Source organism: Pristis pectinata, chromosome 9 (assembly GCF_009764475.1).
Source record: "Pristis pectinata isolate sPriPec2 chromosome 9, sPriPec2.1.pri, whole genome shotgun sequence".
In the NCBI taxonomy this organism is placed as follows: Eukaryota; Metazoa; Chordata; class Chondrichthyes; order Rhinopristiformes; family Pristidae; genus Pristis; species Pristis pectinata.
In genome coordinates this window covers 279068-303882 of record NC_067413.1, presented here as the reverse complement: position 1 = coordinate 303882, position 24815 = coordinate 279068, and the positions used below count along the sequence as shown (strand labels likewise).

Sequence of the window (24815 nt, the reverse complement as noted above, 5' to 3'; positions counted from 1 at the left end):
CAGCTCTGCATCCTATCAATATCCCTCTGAGCTTTGACAGCCCTCCACACTATCTACAACACCACCGATCTTTGTGTCATCTGCAAACTTGCTAACCCACCCTTCCACCAAGTCATTAATAATGATCACAAAAAGTAGAGGTCCCAGAACCGATCCCTGTGGGACACAACTAGTCACAGCCCTCCAATCCAAATGCACTCCCTCCACCACAACCCTCTGCTTTCTTCAGAGAAGCCAATTCTGAATCCACATGGCCAAGCCTCCCTTGATCCCTTGGCCTCTGACCTTCTGAAGAAGCCTACCATGCAGAACTTTATCAAACACCTTACTAAAATCCATGTAGACCACATCCACTGCACTACCCTCAATCTCCCTGGTCACCTCCCCAAAGAACCCTATCAGGCTTGTGATGCAAGATCTTCCCTTCACAAAGCTATGCTGGCTGTCTCTAATCAGTCCATGATTCTCTAAATTCTCATAGATCCTATCTCTTAGAATCCTTTCTAACAGCTTACCCACCAGACAAGGCTCACTGGTCTGTAATTCCCTGGACTATCCCTACTACCTTTTTTGAATAAGGGGACAACATTTGCCACCCTCCAATCCTCCAGTACCATCCCCGTGGACAACGAGGACTCAAAGATCCTAACCAATGGTTCAGCCTTCTCCTCCCTCACCTCACAAAGCAGCCTGGGGAATATTCTGTCAGGTCCCAGGTACTTATCTGTCCTAATATTTTCTAACAACTTCAACACATCCTCTTGATATCTACATACTCTAGAACATTACCCTTCCCAACACTGTCCTCAGCATCATCAAGACCCCTCTCCTTGGTGAATACTGAAGAGAATTATTCATTGAGGACCTCACCCATTTCCACAGCTTCCAGGCACATCCTCCCACCTTTGTCTCTAATTGGACCTACCTTTACTCTAGCCATCCTTCTGCTCTTCACATATGAGAAGATAGCATTGGGATTCTCCTTAACCCTACTCACCAAAGCCTTTTCATGTCCCCTTCTTGCTCTCCTCAGCCCCTTAAGTTACCTCCTTGCTACTCTATATTCCTCACGAGCCCTGTCCGATCCTTGCTGCTTACACCTTATGTATGCTGCTGCCTTCTTCCTAACTAGTTGTTCTACCTCTCTCGTCACCCACGGTTCCTTCACCCTACCATTCCTTCTCTGCCTCACCGGGACAAATTTATCCCCAACATCCTGCAAAAGATCCCTGAACATTGAAGGGAAATGTACTATGGAGATGTGGTCAAAAATATCATCCCAATTTACACTCAAGTTCTCACCTTATAGCTCATAATTCACCTTTCCCAATTAAATATCTTCCTGTCCTCTTTGCTCCTATCCCTGTCCATGACAATTCTAAAGGTTATGGAGCAGTGGTCACTGTCCCCCAAATGCTCACCCACTGATAGATCTGTCACCTGACCCGGTTCATTACCTAAAACTAGATCTAATATGGCATTCCCTCTAGTCGGCCTGTCAACGTACTGTCAAGAATCTGTCCTGGATTCACAAACTCTGCCCCGTCTAAACTTTTGGCACTAAGCAGGTGCCAATCAATATTTGGGAAGTTGAAGTCTCCCATTATAATAACCCTGTTATCTTCACATCTTTCCAAAAACTGCCTCCCAATCTGCTCCTCAGTATCCCTACTGCTACAGGGGGGGCTATAGAATACTCCCAGGAGGGTAACTGCTTCTTTGTTCCTAACTTCCACCCATACTGACCCTAGAGAGGAACCCGCTACATTATCCACCCTTTCTGCAGCTGTAAGTGTCCCTGACCAGTATCACCACCCTTCCTCTTCTTCTCCCCCCCTCCCTATCCCTTTTAAATCACTGAAAACCAGGAATATTCAATATCCATTCCTGCCCTGATGTCAGCCATGTCTCTGTAATAGCCACAATATCATAGTCCCATGTACTTATCCAAGCTCTCAGTTCATCTCCCTAATTCCTGATGCTTCTCGCATTTAAGTAAATGCACTTTAGCCCATCCACCTCACTACTTTTGTAGCCTGTACTCTGCTTCTCCTTCCTCAGAGTCTCTCTACCTGTCAGATTTGACTTTTCCCCCATCCTCTTCTGACCTACTCCTCCAGTTCCCTTCCCCCTCACAATCAAACCCTCCTGAACCACCCTAGCAAACCTGGCTGCAAGGATATTGGCCCCCCTCAGGTTCAGGTGTAACCTGTCCTCTGTACAGATCCCACCTTCCCCAGAAGAGATACCAATGATCCAAAAATCTAAAACCCTCCCTCCTGCACCAACTTTCCCAGCCACACATTTATTTGCCATCTCCTCCTATTCCTACCTTCACTATCACATGGCACTGGCAGCAATCCTGAAATCACTACCCTTGAGGTCCTGTTCTTAAGCTTTCTGCCTAGCTTGCTAACCTCACCCCTCTTCCTACCTAGGTCATTGGTACAATGAACCACGACTTCTGGCTGTTCTCCCTCCTGCTCTAGGATCCTGTGGATCCGATCAGTGACATCCTGGACCCTGGCACCTAGGAGGCAACATACCATCTGGGATTCATGCTCACTGCCACAGAACCTCCTATCTGTTTCCCTGACTATCGAGTCTCCTATCACTACTGCCTTCCTCTTCTCCTCCCTTCCCTTCTGGGCAGCAGGACTGGTCCCAGTGCCACGGACCTGGCTACTGCTGCTGGGCCTCGGCAGGTCATCTCCCTCAACAGCCTCCAAAGCGGAAAACCTGTTATTGAGGGGAACAGCCTCCGGGGTCCTCTGCTCTATCTGCCTGTTCGTTTTCTTTTTCCTTTTCCCTCCCCTGACAGTCACCCTTCTATCTACTTCCTGGACTCCAGTAGTACCTGCTATGGGGGGGGTGGGTGGTGACAGTCTCCTGATGTACAGTATCTACATAACTCTCCCCCTCCCTGATGCTTCAGTGTTTGAAGCTGCAACTCCAGCTCATCGATTGCGAGCCAAAGTTCCTCCAGCCTCAAGCACTTACTGCAGATGTGGCCATTGTGGACCACAGCAAGGTCCACGGGCTCCCACATCAAGCAGCTGCAGCACACCACCATGTCCTCCATCTGAAACAATTCCAACCCCCCCCCCCCCACCCAAGGGATCAGTGCTGGGCCCTTTTGTTGTTTATCATCAATATCAGAGTTGGATAAAAATTTAGAAGGCCTGGTAGTGACTTTGCAGATGATACAAAGTAGGTGGTGTTGTGGAAAATGAAGTAAATCAAAAAATTGCAGGGGATCTTGATCAGCTGAGTAAGTGGGCCAAAAAAACAAATGGAGTTTAATTTGGATTAATATGAATTGGAATTGGTTTATTGTCACTTGTACTGAGGTACAGTGAAAAACTTGTCTTGCATACCGTTTGTACAGATCAATTCATTACACAGTGCATTGACGTAGTACAGGGTAAAAACAATAACAGAATGCAGAATAGTGTCACAGCTACAGAGAAAGTGTGTCGCAGGTAGATAATAAGGTGCAAGGTCATAAACAAGGTAGGCTGCAAGGTCGAGTCATTTTGGAAAATCAAATCAAGGTTGGACTTAGTTAACAGTAGGGCCCTGGGGTGTGTTGTAGAACAGAGGTAGCTTGGAGTTCAGGTACAGATTTCCTTGAAAGTGGCATCACAAGGTGGTGAAGGCAGCTTTTGGCATTCAGGCCTTCATCAGTAAGAGTACTGAGTATAAGTGTTGAGAGGTCATGATGTGGTTGTACTAGATGCTGTTTTTGGTCACCCTGCTATTGGAAAGATGTTAGTAAACTGGAAAGAGTGCATAATATATTTACGAGGATGCTGCCAGGACTTGAACTGAGTTACAGAGAGTTATGACTTTATTCCTTGGAGTGAAAGAGACTGAGGTTATCCTACAGAGGTATATAAAATCACAAGGGACATTGATAGGCTGAATGCACTCAGTCTTTTACCCAGGGTTGGGAATAGAGAACTAGAGGGCACAAGTTTAAGGGGAGAGGGGAAAGATTTAAAGAGCCTGAGGGGCTTTTTTTTTATTATGTACACAAAGGGTGGTCTGTATGTCAAATGAGCTGCCAGAGGAAGCAGTTGAGGCAGGTACAACAACAACTTTTAAAAGACACTTCAACAGTACATGGTTTGGAAAGATTTAGAGGGATATGGGCCAACACTGGCAAATGGACTAGCTGGATGGGGCATCTTGAGAAGCATGACCCAGTTAGGCCAAAGGGCCATTTCTGTGCTGTATGTCTCTGACTAGCGAGGCCACAGATTGTGCACTGTGTATAGTTCTGGTCACCACATCATAGAAGGGATGTTACTGCAGTGGAGAGGATGCAGAGGTTCACCAGGATGTGGCCAGGACTGAAAACCTGTAGCTGGGGTAAGGATTGGAGGGGCTGAGGTTGTCTTCTGTGGAAGAGAGGAGGCTGAATGGGCTTTATAAAGTGATGAGGGGCCCATTGCCCTCAGCAGAGGGTCAAAGACCAGGGGGCAGAGGTTTAAAGTGATCAGTGGAGGGGAGAAGAGGGAAATGTTTCCCCAGAGGGAGGTGGGGTCTGCCCCTCACTGAGGTGGGGGTGGGGGGGTGGAAGAGACCCCCGTCACATTGAAACCCTGGACCTGCAGAGACATGGATGCCATGTAGGGCATGGTGGAGGGTGGGGTGGGGTGGAGGTTAGGCTGGGAAGCTGTTTAGACTAGCACACAGGATGGGTGAATGGCCTACTTTGTTGCACACTTGCCATGACTCAAAGTGTGTCAGGTTCAGTGTGTGACCTCCACCCTATACTTGGGCCCTTTGATCTCTAGAGCAGTGTGAGAGATTTCCTGATCTGTCTCCCCAGCTCCACCAGCGTGTCGCCATTACGAGTTCCAGTGTGAAAGCGGTGAGTGTACCCCACAGGGTTGGGTGTGTGACCGTGAGCTGGACTGTGTGGACGGGAGTGATGAAAAGCACTGCAACAGGACCTGTGATGTGGGAGACTTCCAGTGTGCAGACAGCACCCAGTGTATCCAACACCAGCAACTGTGTGATGGTGCCCCACAGTGCCCAGATCACTCGGATGAAGACATAGACAACTGTGGTGAGTTATAGTGGAGAGGCGTGGGAGACAGATCAGAGATACCAAAAGAAACAGGAATCACCATTCAGACCCTCTTTCCTGTTCATCGTTCAACAAGATCATAGTTGATCTACCTCAGCACCTCTTTCCTGCACACTGCATCTCCCATCAATCTTCATCTCAATATCTGAGCCCCATAGCCCTCCAGGACAGAGCTCCAAAGATTCACTACCATCTGGCTGAAGGAATTTCTCCCCCTTGCTGTCCTGAACAACTGACTCCTTGTTTTGAGACTGTGACCCTTAGTGTTAGACACCCCAGCCAGGGGAAGCATCTACTTTGTCACATTCTGTAAGAGTCAGAGTCACCCAGCACAGAAACAGGCCCTTTGGCCCAACTTGTCCATGCCAACCAAGGTGCCCACCTGAGCCAATCCCATTTGCCCACATTTGGCCCATCTCTCTAAACCTTTCCTATCCAGGTACCTGTCTAAGTAACTTTTCAATGTATTGTACCTACCTCAACCATTTCCTCTGAGAAACAGTTGCCCCTCAAGACCCCTTTAAATCTTTTCCCTCTCACCTTAAATCTGTGCACTCTATTTTTGGACTACCCTGGGGGAAGATTGTGACCATCCACCCTGTTTATGCCCTTCATGATATTGTATACCTTTTGTACATTTCAATGAGATCACGTCTAATACTACAAAACTCAAGTACATAGAACACTACAGTGCAGTACAGGCCCTTCGGCCCAGAACAGATCCTTGCAGAACACCACTGGTCACCGACCTCAAGACAGAATATGCTCCATCTACCACCACCCTTTGTCTTCTATGGGCGAGCCAGTTCCAAATTCACACAGCCAAGTTTCCCTGGATTCCATGTCTCTCGATTTTCTGAATAAGCCTTCCATGAGGAACCTCATCAATCAGGCTCGTGAAGCACAACCTGCCCCTCAAAGCCACTGGTCTAATTCCCAGGGTTTTCCCTACTCCCTTGCTTAAGCAAAGGAACAACATTTGCCACCCTCCAATCATCTGGCACTACTGTGGCCAGTGAAGATGCAAAGATAAACATGAAGCAAAGATAAACATGAAGCAATCTCTTCCCTAGCTTCCCATAATAACCTTGGATATATCCCATCCAGCCCCGGTGACTTATCTATCCTAATTTTTTCAATAGTTCCAGCACATCCTCTTCCCTCATGTTGAGATGCCCTAGCATATCAGTCTGTCAAACACCATCCTCACAAATGTCAAGGTCTCTCACTGATGAACACTAAAGCAAAGTATTCATTAAGGATCTCCCCTACCTCTTCTGACTCCAGGCACATGTTTCCTCTTATCCCTGATTGGTCCTACCCTCACTCTACTCATCCTCCTATTCTTCACATGTGTAGAATGCCTTGGGGTTTTTCTTAATCCTACTCACCAAGGATTTCTCATGCCCCCTTCTAGCTCTCCTGTCCATTCTTAAGCTCCTTCCTGGCTACCTTGTAACTCTCCAGAGCCCTGTCTGATCCATGCTTTCTAAACCTCAGGTAAGCTTCTTTCTTCCTCTTGAAGAGATATTCTACATCTCGTGTCAACCACAGTTCCTTCACTCTACCATCCTTACCCTGCCTCAATGGGACAAAACTATCCAGAGCCCTATGCAAGTATTCCCTAAACAACCTCCACATTTCTGCTGTGCACTTCCCCAAGAACATCTGTTCCCAATTTACACTCCCAAGTTCCTGCCTAATAGCATCATAAATCCCCCTCTCCTAATTAAATACTTTCCCATATCGTCTGCTCCTATCCCTCTACAAGGCTATGGTAAAGGTTAAGGAGTCATGGTCACCGTCTCCAAAATGCTCTCCCACCAAGAGATCTGAAACCTGATCAGGCTCATTGCCTAGTACCAGGTCCAGTTTGGCCTCTCCTCTAGTTGGCCTGTCCACATACTGTGTCAGGAATCCTTTCTGTACACACCAAACAAACTCTGCCCCATCTACCCCTTTACACTAAGGAGGTGCCAATCAATATTAGGGAAGTTGAAATCACCCATGACAACAACCCTGTTATTTTTGCACCTTTCCAAAATCTGCCTCCTGACCTGCTCCTCAGCATCTCTGCTGCTATTGGGGGGTCTGTAGAATACTCCCAATAGAGTGATTCCTCCCTTCCTGTTTCTGACTTCCACCCACACTGACTCAGTGGATGATCCCTCCAGGACATCTTCCCATTCTACAGCTATGACACTGTCCCTGATCAGCAAAGCCACTCCCCCACCTTTTACCTCTGTCCTTTTGAAACATCTAAACCCCAGAATATCCAGCAGCCATTCCTGCCCTTGCAACAGCCAAATCTCTGTAATGGCCACCACGTCATAGTTCCATGTACTTACCCATGTTTTAAGTTCATCGCCCTTGTTCCTGATACTTCTCGCATTAAAGTAGACACACTTCAGCCCATCCAACTGACTGCAATTTTGCTCTTTCAAATGCCTATCCTTCCTGAGTCTTTCTACACTCTGCATCTACTTGTACAGGAAATGAACCAACCTCTGACCTGTCACTCTGGTTCCCATCCCCCTGCCAAACTAGTTTAAACCCTCCCCAACAGTTCTAGCAAACCTGCCCACAAGAATATTGGTCCCCCTCCAGTTCAGGTGTAACCTGTCCCTTTTGTACAGGTCATACCTTCCCCAGAAGAGATCCCAATGATCCACAAATCTGAATCCCTGCCCCCTGCACCAACTCCTCAGCCACACATTCATCTGCCAAATCCTATTCTTACCCTCACAGACACGTGGCACAGGCAGCAATCCAGAGATTACTACCCTTGAGGTCCTGCTTTTCAGCTTCCTACCTAACTCCCTCTATTCCCTCTTCAGGACCTCATCTCTTTTCCTACCTACATCATTGGTATATGGAATCCCCTATCAGTACCACCCTCCTCTTCCCACCCCCCCCACGACCAAGCCCAGTGCCAGCGACCTGGTCACTGCAGCTTTCCCCAGTAGGTCCTCCCCACAGCAGTATCCAAAGCGGTATACCTGTTATTGAGGGGAACAGCCACAGGGTAACTCTGCACTACCTGCCTATTCTCCGTCCTTCTCCTGACAGTCACCCAGCTACCTGCCTCCTGCAGCCTCAGAGTGACTGCCTCCCTGTAGTTCTTATCTATGAACTCCTCATTATCCCATAGGAGCTGAAAGTCATCCAGTTGCATCTCCAGTTCCCTAACCCAGTCTTAAGGAGCTGCAGCTGGATGTACCTTGTACAGATGTAGTTATCAGGGAGACTGGATGTCTCCTAGAACTCCCACATCTCACGAGCTGAACACACCACTGACCCTGGAGTCATTCTCTGCACTAAAGGGAACACCAAATCAAAGAAAGAAACTTACCTTTACCTCTTCTCACAGAAGCCTCTTGAACCAAAGCCTCAGCTCTCCATTCTGTCTGCTCACACAATGACTGCTCTGTTTATACTTGCCTTACCTTTATTTGCTGCTGTTAATAAGCCAATCAGCAGGTAATAATTTGAAAATGCGCCTCATTTAGACTCTTGCAAGGTGAAACTCATAAGCTCAGGCACAGAGTACAGGTCCAGTCCCCCAACGTACCCCCTACATCCCCCCACATACCCCAAGTCCCCACACCACCACAACCCCCCTACGCCCTCACCTCCCCCCCTCGACCCCACATCCCCTCACCCCCCACACCCTCCCTCATCCCCACATCCCCCAACACCACCCCACCTCCATCCCCACATTACACTCCATCTGTGTTGTTCTCGCCCATTCACGGCCTCTCTGCAGATTCCTGCATCCTCTCTGCACCCTCCCCACAGCCCACACTCTACCCCACCTTTGCTGTTGATAGAAATAGGAACACATCATACTTAATCCCCATATCCAGATCAGGAAGGAGGGAATGGAGGCTGAGTCCTTACCTTTAAGCTTTGTGGTCTGGGTGCTGTGGGCACGTGTTACCCATCTGTGACTGGACAGCGTGGTCTCGAACCTCTGTAGTCCACGTGAGTGATCCACATAGTCCGGGAAGTCAGACCCAAAACCAGAAGGACAGGAGTGATTCAAGGAAGTGGATCACCCCCATCCACCCGGGAAAACCCATGGGGTCATGGAGAACATGCAAACTCCACACACACAGCGCTCGAGGTCAGGATCGAACCAGGTCACTGGAGCTTTGAGGCAGCAGCACTACCTGCCGTGCCACTGAGCTGCACCGTTCCCGTGACCTTCCTGGTTTAGGAATGTCTCTGGTTCCCTCTGTAGGCTCAGCGGGAATCCCACCCTGTCCTGGCAGATTTCCCTGTAGCAACAACATGTGCATCGAGCTGAGCCGTGTGTGTAACGGGGTCCCTGACTGCCCGTTGGCCGAGGAGGAGCTGAACTGTGGTAAGTGAAGAGCAGTATACATCCCCACACCTCGATGGAGGAGGAAGGACAGTGGACAGAGTGGGGCAGGGGTGGTGGGTGGGGCACGGATAGGTGGGAGATGTGTGGACCAGCGGTGGTGGGGCAGGGGTTGGGCTAGGTGGAGGGAGGGATAGGTGGGTAGGAAATGGGGCAGAGATAGGTTGACCAGGGGTGGGTGGAAAGGGGCTGGTCCAAGGCAGAGGCAGGAATGCGTGGGCGGGCCAGGGTGCATGGGTGAGGGGTGGGTGTGGCAGGGATAAGTGGATAGCCCTGTGTTGGGGGGTGAGTCAGAGACGAGTGGGTCAGTGTTGATGTGTGTTTGATGCCACGTGCCTGTGCCTGGATAGAACTAGTGGCCCCCACAGCATCGCCCTCCGGTGGGAATGAGACATCGATCGGCTGCCCGGAGTATCCCTGTTCCAACGGGAAGTGCATCACCTTCATGCAGGTGAGTTTTGGAGCTGTGGGCAGGGGAGATGGTGGGGGTGATGGTGACGATTGTGTCGGAAGTGTGTGACGGTGTGGTGTTGTGGTAGGGAGAGAGGTTGTGAGCTGTGTACCGGTGGTGTGTAGCTGAGTGTTACCTGGTGATGTTCAGTGTACTGCAATGTGTATCTGAGTATTACCTGGTGAAGGTGTGTACTGGTGATGTGTGGCTGAGTGGTACCTGGTGATGTTTCAGTGTAGGTGTGTACTGGTGATGTGCAGCTGAGTAGTACCTACTGATGTTTCGGTGTAGGTGTGTACTAGTGGTGTGTAGCTGAGTGCTACCTGGTGATATTTCGGTGTAGGTGTGTACTGATGGTGTGTAACTCAGTGTTACCTGGTGATGTTTTGGTGTAGGTGTGCGACAGAATCAATGATTGTAATGATGGATCTGAAGAAACAAGGGGTTTCCCTTCGGATGAAGTGAATTGTGGGATATGGTCACCATGGGGATCCTGGAGCGACTGTAGCCAAACGTGTGAAGCTGGAATACAGTCTCGCCGACGAGTGTGTGCAAGTTTGTTGGAGGATGTGCTACGGCAGTGCCGAGGGCACAAGGTGCAAACACAACAATGCTTCAGCCGTGCATGCCCAGGTATTCCACTGTCTGTCTGCTGTCTGTTACCTCTGTCTGCTGTCTGATGCCATTTATTATCTGTCTGCTGTGTGTCTCCTGTCTGTCTACACCAAGGGTTGTGTGATTTCCCCGTCACCTCCCACCTTCTCATTGTCCCTTTCCTGATGTTGGTTCCCTTGTGTGAAATGCTCCAGCTCAGCAGCTGATCCCGAGGGAACCTCAGCTCGATCTACATCCCACTGCAGAATCACAATATCCTTACCACAACACACCCTTCCACCTATTTCATATCAATGGCAAGTTTGGGACCTTACACACTATTCCTTTCTCCAGGTCATGAATGTAAAAATAATTAAATCTAGTCAACATGGTTTGTGAAAGGTAAATCATGTTTGGCAAATTTTCTGAAATTCTTTGAGCATGTAACAGGGAGAAGTTGATAGAGGCGAACCTGTCAATACCGTATATTTAGATTTGCAGAAGTGACACATAAGAGGCTGGTGCATAAGTTAAATGCCCATGGTATCGGAAGTTAGAATGGATAACAATCAAGGGCCAAGAATTGATCCCTGGGGAACTCCACTAGTTACCTCCTTCTGGTCTGAAAGGACCCATTTATTCCAACTCTCTGTTTCCATGAGATGGGGAGTTTTCAATACATTCTAACACACTTCCTCTGATACCATGGGATTCTAATTTATACACCACCCTCTGTTACATCCTTAAAGAATCTGAGCAAATCTGTCGAACATGATTTACCTTTCATAAAATCATACTGACTAGGTTTAATTATATTCAGCTTTGCTAAATGATTAGCTATTGCCTCATTGATTATTGACTCCAGCACCTTACCAATAATACCTGTTAAACTAACTGGTCTGTAGTTCCCTGCCTTCTGCCTTTCTCCTTTATTGAGCAATGAAGTCACGTTGGCTGTTTTCCAATCTTCTAGTACACTTTTGGAGTTCAGTGAGTTATGAAAAATCTCAACCAATGGGTCCACTATCTCTGCAGCCACTTCCTTTAAACCCCTTGTATGCAGTCAAAGTCGAGTTTATTATCACGTGCATAAGTACATATATGCACAGGTGCAATGAAAAACCTACTTGCAGGATCATCACAGGCATATTGCAGGCTTAGAGACACAACATTCACAAGAAAAACATAAATTAAATATAAATTATACAAGAAATAACACAATTAGAACAAAAAAACAAAGTCCATTGCAGTGCAGTGGTCATAGTGTTGCTGTACTGAGGCAGTGATTAGGGATGTGCCGGTTGGTTCAAGAACCGAATGGTTGAAGGGAAGTAGCTGTTCCTGAATCTGGTGGTGTGGGACTTCAGGCTTCTGTACCTCCTGCCCGATGGTAGATTCCTGGGACTTGCCCACCTTTAGCCACATGAGTTTCTCCAATACTTTATCCACTGGAATTGGGACTTCTGTAAATTAACACAGGCACAGGACAGGCTCTTCAGCTACGATGTTGTGCCAAACTAATTACACCATTGGTTCCTAATTAATCTAATCCCTCTTCCCCACACATGTACTGTATGGGATTTCTTCGATCCAACTCACTGACTTTTCAGGACCCTTCTAACTCTCCTAAGTCCCTTCCTGAGTTCCTTTCTGGCTCCTTTATAGTCCTCAAGCGCCCTGTTGGATTCCAGCTTCCTAAGCCTTGCATATACTTCTTTCTTCTTGACTAAATTCACCACCTCTCTTATCATCCAAGGTTCCCTCACCCTGCCATCCTTGTCCTTCCCTCTCACTGGAACAAACTTGTCCTGAACTCTGTGCAGCTGGTCTTTAAACAACTTCCACATGTCCAGTGTGAATATGCCTGAAAACAATCCTTCCCAATTAACTCTCCCTACCTCCTGTCTGATACCCTCATAATTTGCCCTGCCCCAACAATACTTTCCTGCAAGGTCCACTCTTATTCATAGCTATCTTAAAGCTTAAGGGGTTGTGATCACTTTCCCAAGTGTTCACCCACTGAAAGGTTGGTCACCTGGCCAGGCCCATTCCCCAGTACAGGATCCAGTATAGTCTCCCCTCTAGGTGGATAATCCACAGACTGCTTCAGGAAACCCTCTTGGACACACCTAACAAATTCTGCCCCATCTAAACCTTTTGCACTGAAGAGTTCCCAGTCTATGTTGGGGAAGTTGAAGTCACCCACAATGATAATCCTGTTGTTTTTAACTCCTTTTCGTAATCTGCCTGCATATCTACTCCTCGGTGTCCCCATGGTGTTCTCGGTGGCACCTTTCTTATTTTTGAGTTCTGTGCATATAAATTCAGTTGATGAACCCTCCATTTCTTCCTCTGAGCACAACCATGTTGTTTGAAATTAGTCTGTCTGATATCGTCGGGATATTAGCAATGTTTTCCACGGTGCAGACTGATGCAATAAATTTATTCAACATTTCAGTCCGTTCTTTATTTGCTGTTATTAATTCACCAGCCCCATTCTCTAGAGGCCCCACACTTACCTTACCCGATCTCTTCCTATTTATGTATCCATAGAAACTTTTGCTGTTTGTTTTTATACGACATGTAAGTTTTCTCTCAAAATTCATTTCCTTCTGAGCTATTTAGTCTTTCTGCTGGATCCTAAAACTTCTCAGTCCCCTAGTCTCCCACCAGCCCTTGCCACCATATATACTCTAGTTTTCAATTTAACATCATTCTCCTTTGTTAACCATGGATTGTGCCTCTTTCTCATGGAATCCCTCCTTATGATTGAGATAAACTCTTGCTGAGTGTTATAGACCAGCTGCTCGAGTTCCTGTCACAGTTCCCTACTGGCCAGTCTCTTACGTTGTTTACCCAGTCCGCCACAGCGAACTCCTTCCTCGCACCATTGTAATTGCCCTAAATTAATTTGAAGACGCTGGTTTGGGTCCTGTGGTGTTTGTCCTCAGACTGTATTTGGAATAATGTGCTTTCTTTTCTTTCTCATTCATGGGATCTGGTGCTTTAGGAGCGAGTGAACCATTGCCCCTTCCCCAAAAGCCTTGACCCAAGCCCTGAGCCACTTCAGGAGATCAGTGCTCTGGTGGTCCAGATCACATGGAGATGAGAGTGGGTGTGGGTGGACTGCCCTCAAGGACGTTGGTGGTTCACAAGTATATAAAATATAATTATGAGAGGCATCAATAGGGTACCTAGTCGTGGTCTTTTACCCAGGGTGGAAATGTCAAATACTGGAGGACATGGATTTTTCACACAGAGAGTGGTAGGTACCTGGGACAAGCTGATAGGGGAGGTGGTGAAAGCAGATACGATAGCAATGTTTAAGGGGTGTTTAGACAGGCACATGAACAGGCAGGGAATGGAGGGATAATCACCATGTACAGGCAGACGGGATGGGTTTGGATTGACATCATGGTCAGTACAGACATTATGGGCCAAAGGGCTGTGCTGTTCTATGCTCTATCACAATCCAGAGCATTATCGTCACAGTTACTGGGCCAGGCTTTTTATTCCCGATTTATTTAAAGGTGCCAGGGCTGGTGGTGGGCATTGAGACTGGTAATCAAAAACAGTCACTGCTCGTCACTGCATCCCTCTCCCACTTCTGTTAAAGGTTGGTGGTGTTGTGGATAATGCAGAGGATTGTCGAAGATTGCAGAGGGACATTGATAGGATGCAGAGCTGGGCTGACAAGTGGCAGATGGAGTTCAATCCAGAGAAGTGTGAGGTGGTACACTTTGGAAGGACAAACTCCAGGGTGGAATACAAAGTTAATGGCAGGATTCTGGGTAGTGTGGAGCAGAGGGATCTGGGGGTTCATATCCACAGATCCCTGAAAGTTGCCTCGCAGGTGGATAGTGTAGTTAAGAAAGCTTATGGGATGTTAGCTTTCATAAGTCATGGGATCGAGTTTAAGAGCCACGAGGTAACGATGCAGCTCTACAAAATTCTGGTTAGGCCACACTTAGAGTACTGTGTCCAGTTCTGGTCGCCTCATTAATAGGAAGGATGTGGAAGCGTTGGAAAGGGTGCAGAGGAGATTTACCAGGATGCTGCCTGGTTTAGAGAGTATGGAATATGAGGAAAGACTAAGGGAGCTAGGGCTTCACTCTTTGGAGAGAAGGACGATGAGGGGAGACATGATAGAGGTGTACAAAATATTAAGAGGAATAGATAGAGTGGACAGCCAGTGCCTCTTTCCCAGGGCACCAATGCTCAATACAAGAGGGCATGTCTTTAAAGTAATGGGTGTGAAGTTCAAGGGAGATATCAAAGGAAGGTTTTTTACCCAGAGAGTGGTTGGGGCATGGAATGCGCTGCCTGGGGCGGTGGTGAAGGCAGGTACATTGGTCAAATTCAAGAGATTACTAGATAAACATATGGAGGAATTTAAAATAAGGGGATATGTGGGAGGAAGGGGTTAGATGGTCTAAAGGTCAGCACAACATTGTGAGCCGAAGGACCTGTGCTGTACTGTTCTATGTTCTATGATTCTACGAATGAAGGCAAAGACGTTGTAATATAGCCTGGCACATGTAGGGGTCAGTGAGACCTTCCTGACCCTCAGTCCCTAGCGAGCCGGTGTACATCCTGTCCCCCTTTGCTGTGTCCCACAGAGAAGTTTACACTGTCTGACTGTTCATCTGCCTGCAGAGGACGGCCAGTGGACGGAGTGGACAGAGTGGTCAAACTGCACACGAGACTGTGAGGGGCTTGTGATCCGAGAGAGGACCTGTTTGAGCCCACGCAATGGAGGGAAGCCCTGTCTACAGCTGCCTGAGTCACCCGTCACTCTGGACATCAGTGAGTAACTGGACCATGTGGGAGAAGGTGGGGTTGGTTGATACCAGAGAGGATTAGTAGGTTTAGAGTGTGAGAGAGACCCGTGATACAGGGGCTGGTGCACACTGGTCCGTAAGGTCTGAGTCCATCGTATCCAAGGAAAGTTGGCAATATGGATCCAAAATTGGCTTAGTGAAAGGAGGCAGAGGTTGATGGTGGAGGGATATTCTTGTGATTGGAAGACTGTGGTTAGCGATGTACCATAGGGACTGGTGCTGGGAGCCTTGCTGTTTGTATTGGACAATAATGATTTGGATATGAATGTAGGGGATTTGATTATTAATGTTGCTGTTGACACAAAAATTGATGGTGTCATTGATGGGCAGGTGGGTAGTCATGGGCTAGAGGATCACATTGATCAGTTGGTAAGATGGGCAAATGGGGAATATATAGGGTGAATGCATGCAGGCTTTCTCCCCTAAGGTTAGTTGAGACTAGAACTAGAGGACATAGGTTTAGGGTGAAAGTGAAATATTTATGGGAATCTGAGGGGGAACTTCTTCACTCAGAGGGTGGTGCGAGTGTGGAAAGAGCTGCCAGCGGAAGTGGTGGATGTGGTTCAATTGTAACATTTAAAAGAAGTTTGGATAGGTACATGGATGGGAGGGATTTGGAGGGATATGGTCTGGGTGCAGGTAGATGGGACTAGACAGAAGATCAGGTCGGCATGGACTAAATGGGCCAAAGAGCCTGTTTCTGTGTTGTAGTACTCCATGACTTTATCGAATTGAATTGTGATGCAGTTTTTGGAGGAATAATGAGGGTAGGACATGCACCATGAATGGTAGGGCCTGAGAGTATATTGAGAAACAGAGGGACCTTGGTTTACATCACGGATCCCCAAAGGTAACACTGCTGGTGGATAGGGCGGTGAAGAGTGCGTTTGGGATACTTGCCTGCAAAGACTGGGACATAGAATATAAGAGTGGGAGATTATGGTATAACTTTGGTTAAGCTGCAGCTGGAATATTGTGTGCAGTTCTGGTTGCCACACTACAGGAAAGTGATTGTGAGAGGATGCAGAGGAGATGTGTGCAGGATATTGCCTGGGATGGAGCATTTCTGTTCTGAGGAGAGACTGGATAGGCTGGGTTTGTTTTCCTTGGAATGGAGGAGGCTGAGGGAAGACATGAGGTGTATAAATTTATGAGGGTCATACTGAAAGGTAGTTATGACAAGGGATAAGGTTGATCCTCAAGTTAAGGTCTTGAATTGGGGGAAGATTAATTTCAATATTGTAAATGAGGACTTGGTGAACAGGTGCTTGTGGTTGAAGTGACACTGACAAGACGGAGTCTTTTAAAAGAGAGTTAGTGAGTTCAAAGGCCATTTATTCTTTGAGGAGCTAATTAAGAAGATTGATGAAGGCAGGGTGGTAAACATTGTCTATCTGAACTTCAGGTGAGCTGGTCCAGAAGATTCAAGGCAAGCTAGTTAATTGGATCCAAAATTGTCTTAGTGATAGGAGAGAGAGGCAGTGTTGGAAGGATTCTTTTCTGATTGGAGGTCTGTGACCAGTGGTGTACTGCAGGGGTCGGTGCTGGGACCCTGGATGTTTGCGGTATATACTAACAACTTGGGTAAGAATGTTAAGGGTACGATTGGTAAGTTTGTGGATGACTGAAAATTGATGGTGTTGTGGATAACAAAGAAGGTTGTCTGAGATTGGAAAGGCATGTAAGGCTGTAAGGGGCATAGATGGGGTAGATAGTCAGGATCTTCTCCCCATGTAAAGGGCATTTAGACAAACATTTAAATATCCAAGTCAAAGAAGGATACAGACCTAATGTGGGCATTGGTGCAGATGGGCAAAATGGTTGGTATGGACATGGTGGGCTGAAGGGCCTGTTTTGGCACTGTACAACCCTAGGATTCTATTCCTTCATTAAGGACCATTTTGTCCCTCCCTACCTGCCCCCGTTAACCCATCAGCTCGATCAACCTCACCCTGACTTCACCCTCTTGTTCCTCCATCCCTCCCTGCAGCTTCATTTCCCACTTCCCATTCCTGACCAAGGATCTCTGACCTGAAACATGTACTGCCTCTCTCCACTGACGCTGCCTGACCTGCTGAGTGTTCCAGCATTTTCTGTTTTTACCTCCCTCATGGTCTTCTCTCTCTTGCAGCTCCCTGCCATTCAGACGACTGTCCCAGTGCTCACCACTGTCCTGAGCATCTGGTTAGATGGGACTGTGCTACCTGCCCTTTGACCTGTGCACACCTGGCTACAGAGACCAGCTGCCCCCCAACTGCCAGCTGTTTCCCAGGTAGGACTGGAGGTGGGTGTTGGGGGTGGGTTGTATGGAGGGGGGTGGGTTGTACGGGGGTGGTTTGTAATATGTGGCGGTGAGGTGGTTTGGTTCATCATCCGCTGGTAGAGAGCTTCAGTGTGTGCGTGTCGGTGCTGGAGTGTGTGTGTACAGTGTGTGTCAGCATTGGAGTGTATGTACAGTGTGTGTACTGTGCGTGTGTCAACATTGGAGTGTGTGAGTACAGTGTGTTAGCATTGGGGTGTGCGTGTGTGTCAGCACTGGAGTGTGTGTGTGTCAGCGCTGGAGTGCATGTGTACAGTTTGCGTACAGTGGATGGGTGTATACAGTGTATGTCAGCACTGGAGTGTGTACAGTTTGTGTACAGTGTGTGTGTGTCAGTGCTGGAGTGTGAACAGTGTGTGTCAGTACTGGAGTGTGTGAGTACAGTGTGTCAGCGCTGGAGTGTGTGTGTGTACAGTGTGTGTGTGTCAGTACTGGAGTGTGTGTACAGTGTGTGTCAGCACTGGAGAGTGTGTGTACAGTGTGTCAGCACTGGAGTGTGCGTGTACAGTGTGTGTATGTCCAGTACATTTGTGTTGAGAGGGGGTGGGGTTAATGGGTGTACATTCCCTCTGGTACCCTGATGTCTGTGTCCTGTGCCCAGGTTGTTGGTGCCCAGAGGGGTTGGTGCTGGACATTGACCAGCACTGTGTCCACCCTGCCGACTGCCCATGTCATGTGGATGGGGTCAAGTACTGGCCTGGTCAGACGGTCAAGGTTAACTGCGAGCACTGCACCTGTCTGGGTGGCCGTCTGCAGCAGTGTCGTCTGAACCCTGACTGCTCAGGTAACCGGGAAGTGGGTGGGGAATGGAGGGGCAGTCGAGGCGGAGGCTGGGGGCCAGATGCTGGGGGATACAGGTGAGGTGTTGGGGGTTACAGGCAGAGGGTGGGGTGTTGGGGCTTACAGGCAGAAGGCAGGGGTAGGGTGCTGGTGGTTACAGGTGGAGGGTGGTGGTGGTGGTGGGGTGCCGGGAGTTACAGGCAGCCCATGAGTCCAGTGAGGGCAGCAACAACGCCCCTCGGGACCCAGTGTCACTGTGGGGTTGGGCTTTCCTCGGGGGTGTGGGGCAGGTACAGATGGTGTGTGATTGTCACGGGGGTGGTGAGGGAGGGGTTGTGGGTCAGGGAAGGGGAGGGATGGACAAGGGAGGGGGAGGGGTCGGAGGATGGAGGGTTGGTGACGGAGGGATGAGGGGTGGATAAGGTGAGTGGGGGGACTAGCTGAGGGAGTGGTGAGGTTGGGGCTGGGTGGATGAGGGAGGGTTTGTGGGTCTGGGGGGTGGGTGAGGCAGGGGTCAGGGTGAAGGAGGGAGGTGTGAGGCAGGGGTCAGGGTGGAGGAGGGAGGGGTGAAGCAGGGGTCAGGGTGGAGGAGGGAGGTGTGAGGCAGGGGTCAGGGTGTGGGAGGAGGGGTGAAGCAAGGGTCAAGGTGTGGGAGGAGGGGTGAGGTGGTGGTCAGGGTGTGGGAGGGAGGGGTGGCAGAGGGAGGGGTGGAGGTGAGTGAGGTGGGGGGGTCAGGGTGGACGTGGGAGGGGTGGGAGACACGGAGGAGTGGTGTGCGGACAGGCAGCAGACCGCAGTTGAACAGGGAGTGTGAAATTGGTGGTTTGGGACGCTGAGACCTCGATTGTTGAGAACTTCTGGGGAGGTTCACCATCGGTCTTGTCCTGTTATCATGGTTTGTCCTCTGTTAATCCCAGTGGACTGTGGCTGGTCGAGTTGGTCTCCCTGGGGCGAGTGCCTGGGGCCCTGTGGGGTCCAGAGTGTTCAGTGGTCGTTCCGCAGCCCCAACAACCCCAAGCAACATGGACAGGGGAACCAGTGCCGAGGCATTTACCGCAAGGCTCGCAGGTAACTCTTGTCTGGTGTTGGCAGCAGCCAATGGGGTCAGGGTTCAGTGGCCAGACACCAGTAATACAACTGGAGGTCAGGTTGGGTTCAGAGTTAGGGTTTAAGTCATTGTTGTTGGAGGCCTGGGATTGGGATTGGGAACACCGGTTTGCAGTTGTGATCCTGCCTTGGCTTTCTGACCTTGGACATGGATAGATTTCTGGTCAGGTGTCAGATCTCTCAGTGGGTGAACATTTTGGTGATAGTGATCATAATTCTATCTCCTTTACGTTAGTACTGGAGAGAGATAGGAACAGACAGACGAGAAAGGCGTTTACTTGGAGTAAAGGGAATTATGAGGCTCTCAGGCAGGAAATTGGAAGATTAAATTGGGAACAGATGTTCTCTGGGAAAAGTACGGAAGAAATGTGGCAAATATTCAGGGGGTATTTGTGTGGAGTTCTGCATAGACATGTTCCAATGAGACAGGGGAGTCACGAGAGGATACAGGAACCGTGGTGTATGAAGGCTATAATAAATCTAGTCAAAAGGAAAAGAAAAGCATACAAGAGGTACAGAGAGCTAGGTAATGTTAGAGATCTGGAGGAGTACAAGACTAAAGGGAAGGAACTTAAGAAAGAGATTAGGAGAGCCAGAAGGGGACATGAGAAGGCCTTGGTGGGCAGGATTAAGGAAAACCCCAAGGCGTTCTGCAAGTATGTGAAGAGTAAGAAGATGAAATGCGAAAGAATAGGGCCTATCAAGTGCGGCAGTGGGAAAGTGTGTATGGATCCGGAAGAAATAGTGGAGGTACTTAATGAATACTTTACGTCAGTATTCACTACGGAAAAGGATCTGGGGGATTGTAGTGGGGACTTGCAGTGGGCTGAAAAGCTTGAGCATGTAGATATTAGAAAAGAGGTGGTGCTGAAACTTTTGGAAAGCATCAAGTTAGATAAGGCGCCGGGAGCGGATGAGATGCACCCCAGGTTGCTGTGGGAGGTGAGGGAGGAGATTGTGGAGCCTCTGACGATGATCTTTGCATCGTCGATGGAGATGGGAAAGGTTCCGGAAGATTGGAGGGTTGCAGATGTTGTTCCCTTATTTAAGAAAGGGAGTAGGGATCGCCCAGGGAATTATAAGCCAGTGAGTCTTACCTCAGTGGTTGGTAAGCTGATGGAGAAGATCCTGAGGGGCAGGATTTACAAACATTTGGAGAGGTATAATATGATTAAGAATCGTCAGCATGGCTTTGTCAAGAGCAGGTCCTGCCTTACGAGCCTGATTGAATTTTTTGAGTATGTGACTAAGCACATCGATGAAGGGAGAGCAGTAGATGTAGAGTATATGAATTTCAGCAAGGCATTTGATAAGTTACCCCATGCAAGGCTGATGGAGAAGGTGAGGAGACATGGGATCCAAGGGGACATTGCAGTGTGGATCCAGAACTGGCTGGCCCACAGAAGGTGAAGAGTGGTTGTTGAAGGGTCGTATTCTGAGTGGAGGTTGGTGACCAGTGGTGTACCTCAGGGGTCTGTACTGGGATCCTTGCTCTTTGTGATTTTTATAAACAACCTGGATGAGGAAGTGGAGGGGTGGGTTAGTAAGTTTGTGGATGACACGGAGGTTGGGGGTGTTGTGGATAGTTTGGAGGGCTGTCAGAGGTTACAGAGGGACATAGATAGGATGCAAAGTTGGGCTGAGAAGTGGCAGATGCAGTTCAACCCAGATAAGTGTGAAGTGGTTCATTTTGGTAGGTCAAATATGATGGCAGAGTACAGTACTAATGGTAGGACTCTTGGCAGTGTGGAGGATCAGAGGGATCTTGGGTTCCGAGTCCATAGGATGCTCAAAGCAGCTGCGCAGGTTGACTCTGTGGTTAAGAAGGCATATGGTGTATTGTCCTTCATCAATCGGGGAATTGAATTTAGGAGCCGAGAGGTATTGTTGCAGCTATATAGGTCCCTGGTCAGACCCCACTTGGAGTGCTATGCTCAGTTCTGGTCGCCTCACTACAGGAAAGATGTGGAAGCCATAGAGAGGGTACAAAAGAGATTTACAAGGATGCTGCCTGGAATGTAGAGCATGCCTTATGAAAGCAGGCTGAGGGAACTTGGCCTTTTCTCCTTGGAGAGATGGAGGATGAGGGGGGACCTGATAGAGGTGTATAAGATGATGAGAGGTATTGATCGGGTAGATAGTCAGAGGCTTTTCCCCAGGGCTGAAATGGTGGCTACAAGGAGACATAGGTTTAAGTGCTGGGGAGAAGATATAGAGGAGATGTCAGGGGTAAGTTTTTTATTCAGAGAGTGGTGAGTGCATGGAATGGGCTGCCGGCAATGTTGGTGGAGTCTGATACGATAGGGTCTTTCAAGAGACTGTTAGATAGGTACGTGGAGCTGAACAAAATAGAGGGTTATGGGGAAGCCTAGTAATTTCTAAGGTAGGGACATGTTCAGCACAGCTTTGTGGGCCAAAGGGCCTGAATTGTGCTGTAGCTTTTCTATGTTTGTGGTTAGTCTTGTGGTTAGGTTCCTGGGGGTTGGGGTTAGTGTCCTGTGTAGAGATCCTTGTTTTGGGTTGAGATTAGGATTGAATGTTGTATTCAAGGGTTGGGATTGAGATCCTGACTGGGTTGGAGTTGGGGTCCTGGGTTGGGAGCAGGGTTCTTTCTCGGTTTGTTTTGAGAATAAGATCCTGGAGCTGGGATCATGGATGAGGATTAGCCCCGGGCTCAGGGGAGGATTGGAGTCCTGGATTCAGAGTGAGGTCCAGGGTTATGATTGGGTTGGCATCCGTGTCCTGGGCTGCATGTTTTGTTGTGGGTTGGGATTGGAGATGAGATCCGAGGATATGTTAGGGTTGGGGTCCTGATCTTATGCAGAACCCCCGTGGCTGTGTCCCAGGGCAGTTAGACTGTGCTCTCTCCCTCTACCCATTGTTGTCTCCGTGTTCAGGTGCCAGACAGCAGCTTGCCAGGACTGCATCTCCCAGGGCAGGACCTTCGCAATGGGTGAACGTTGGAGGGTCGGACAGTGTGAAGTTTGTCAGTGTTTGGAGGGGCAGCAAGTTGATTGTTCCACATACTGTCCCCTCACTGCACTGGGCTGTCCACAGGTAAGGGTCATGTGCTGTGTCAATGAGACTAGGCAGGGGGGTTAATGATGGGAATATTCCAGGTATAAGGTGGGGCATTGGTGGGATTGACGAGGGGGATGTGGGTTATTGGTGTCTGTGAGCTTCCACCTCCTCTCCCCTGGCCCTGAAACTGATCCCCTTCGCTCCGTTCCTCTGGGGTCCCACCCTCCCGCCAGGAAATGGCTCCTGCTGGTTCACTCCGTTAAACCCCTTCCTGCATCCCACACCTCAACACATCCGTCTGTAACCTTCCCCCTCCAAGGGAACAGTCTCAGCCTCTCTCGAGTGTCCACTCTAATAAATCACGGCACCCTCTCCAAAGCCATGCGATCTGAGAATTCCTAGAAATTCTCAGGATGGGAATCAGCCGTTCACCCCTCTCCCCCACAACGTGCTTGTTGCCTGTTAATCCCAGTTCTCAGCTCCCCTTTCATTGTCCAGCTGACCCAGGTCTGTTTCACATTGCGACGATTTCTGCCTCCCCCACCCTCTCCATCAGAGGACTCCTGATTCCCTACTTCCCCCACCCCCCCACCCCACCACGAACCTTTGGAGGGAAGAAAAAGCCCTCCCCTCCCCTCCCCTCTCTGCGTGTTTCACACTTTGACTTCAACCTTGTTAGAACATAGAACATAGAACACTACAGCACAGTACAGGCCCTTCGGCCCACAATTTTGTGCCGAGATTTTATCCTGCTCTAAGATCTATCTAACCCTTCCCTCCCACAAAGCCCTCCATTTCTCTATCATTCATGTGTCTATCTAAGAGTCTCTTAAATGTCCCTAATGTATCTGCCCCCACAACCTCTGCCAGCAGTACGTTCCACGCACCCACCACTCTCTGTGTACAAAAAACTTACCCCTGACATCCCCCTTATATCTTCCTCCAATCACGTTAAAGTTATGTCCCCTCATGTTAGCCATTGTCGCCCTGGGAAAAAGTCTCTGTCTGTCCACTGGAGCTATGCTTCTTATCATCTTGTACACCTCTATCAACTCACCTCTCATCCTCCTCTCCAAATAGAAAAGCCCTAGCTCGCTCAATCTATGCTCATAAGACATGCTCTCCCACCCAGGCAGCATCCTGGTAAATATCTTCTGTGCCCTCTCTCAAGCTTCCACATCCTTCCTATAATAAGGTACCCAGGACTGAACACAATACTGCAAGTGTGGTTTAACCAGAGTTCTATAGAACTGCAACATTACCTGACAGCTCTTGAACTCAATACCCCAACTAATGAAGGCCAACACACCATACACCTTCTTAACAATCCTATCGACCTGCGTGGCAACTTTGAGGGATCTATGGACGTGATCCTTCTGTTCCTCCACACTGCCGTTGACCTTGTATTCTGCCTTCAAATTTGATTTTCCAAAGTGTATCGCTTCACATTTTTCCAGGTTGAACTCCACCTGCCACTTCTCAGCCCAGGTCTGCATCCTATCAATGTCCTGTTGTAATCTACAGCAACCTTCTACACTACCCACAACACCACTAACCTTTATATCATCAGCAAACTTACTAACCCACCCTTTCACATCCTCATTATAAAAATCACAAAGAGCAGAGGTCCCAGAGCAGATCCTTGCAGAACACCACTGGTCACTGACCTCCAGGCAGAATACGGTCCATCTACCACCACCCTCTGTCTTCTATGGGCGAGCCAATTCTGAATCCACACAGCCAGGTTTCCCTGGATCCCATGCCTCCTGACTTCCCGAATGAACCTTCCATGAGGAACCTTATCAAATGCCTTACTAAAATCCATGTACACCACATCCACTGCTCTACCCTCATCGATGTGCTTTGTCACTGATCCTTGTTCCCAGTTACTGATCTCTCTGCTAGACAAAATCAGCCCTTCCTCTTCACCCTTCAATTTACAGGCTACAATTAAACCTCACCTCAGTCCCCTGAGTTCCAAGGCAACAGCCCAGATATTCTCTGCCCATGACAAACTGTCCAGCCAGCAACACCCAGTTAAACCTCCCCTGGTCTGGTTGCATGGTGGGTATGATAGAACATAGAAAACCTACAGCACAATTCAGGCCCTTCAGCCCACAAAGCTGTGCCGAACATGTCCCTACCTTAGAAATTACTAGGATTACCTATAGCCCTCTACTTTTCTCAGCTCCATGTACCTATCCAAAAGTTTCTTAAAA

At 48.6% G+C, this 24815-nt stretch overlaps 1 protein-coding gene across 1 annotated transcript in view; it reads left to right on the top strand.

Annotated features, from left to right (window-relative positions):
* The window catches only part of sspo (SCO-spondin), a 358698-nt gene that overhangs the window by 67667 nt on the left and 266216 nt on the right, over window positions 1-24815 (top strand). Inside the window, 9 exon segments of the mRNA XM_052023421.1 lie at window positions 4847-5077; window positions 9342-9464; window positions 9833-9933; window positions 10329-10529; window positions 15147-15333; window positions 17500-17640; window positions 18290-18472; window positions 19386-19536; window positions 22473-22632. Coding sequence (XP_051879381.1) covers window positions 4847-5077; window positions 9342-9464; window positions 9833-9933; window positions 10329-10529; window positions 15147-15333; window positions 17500-17640; window positions 18290-18472; window positions 19386-19536; window positions 22473-22632 — 1478 coding nt within the window.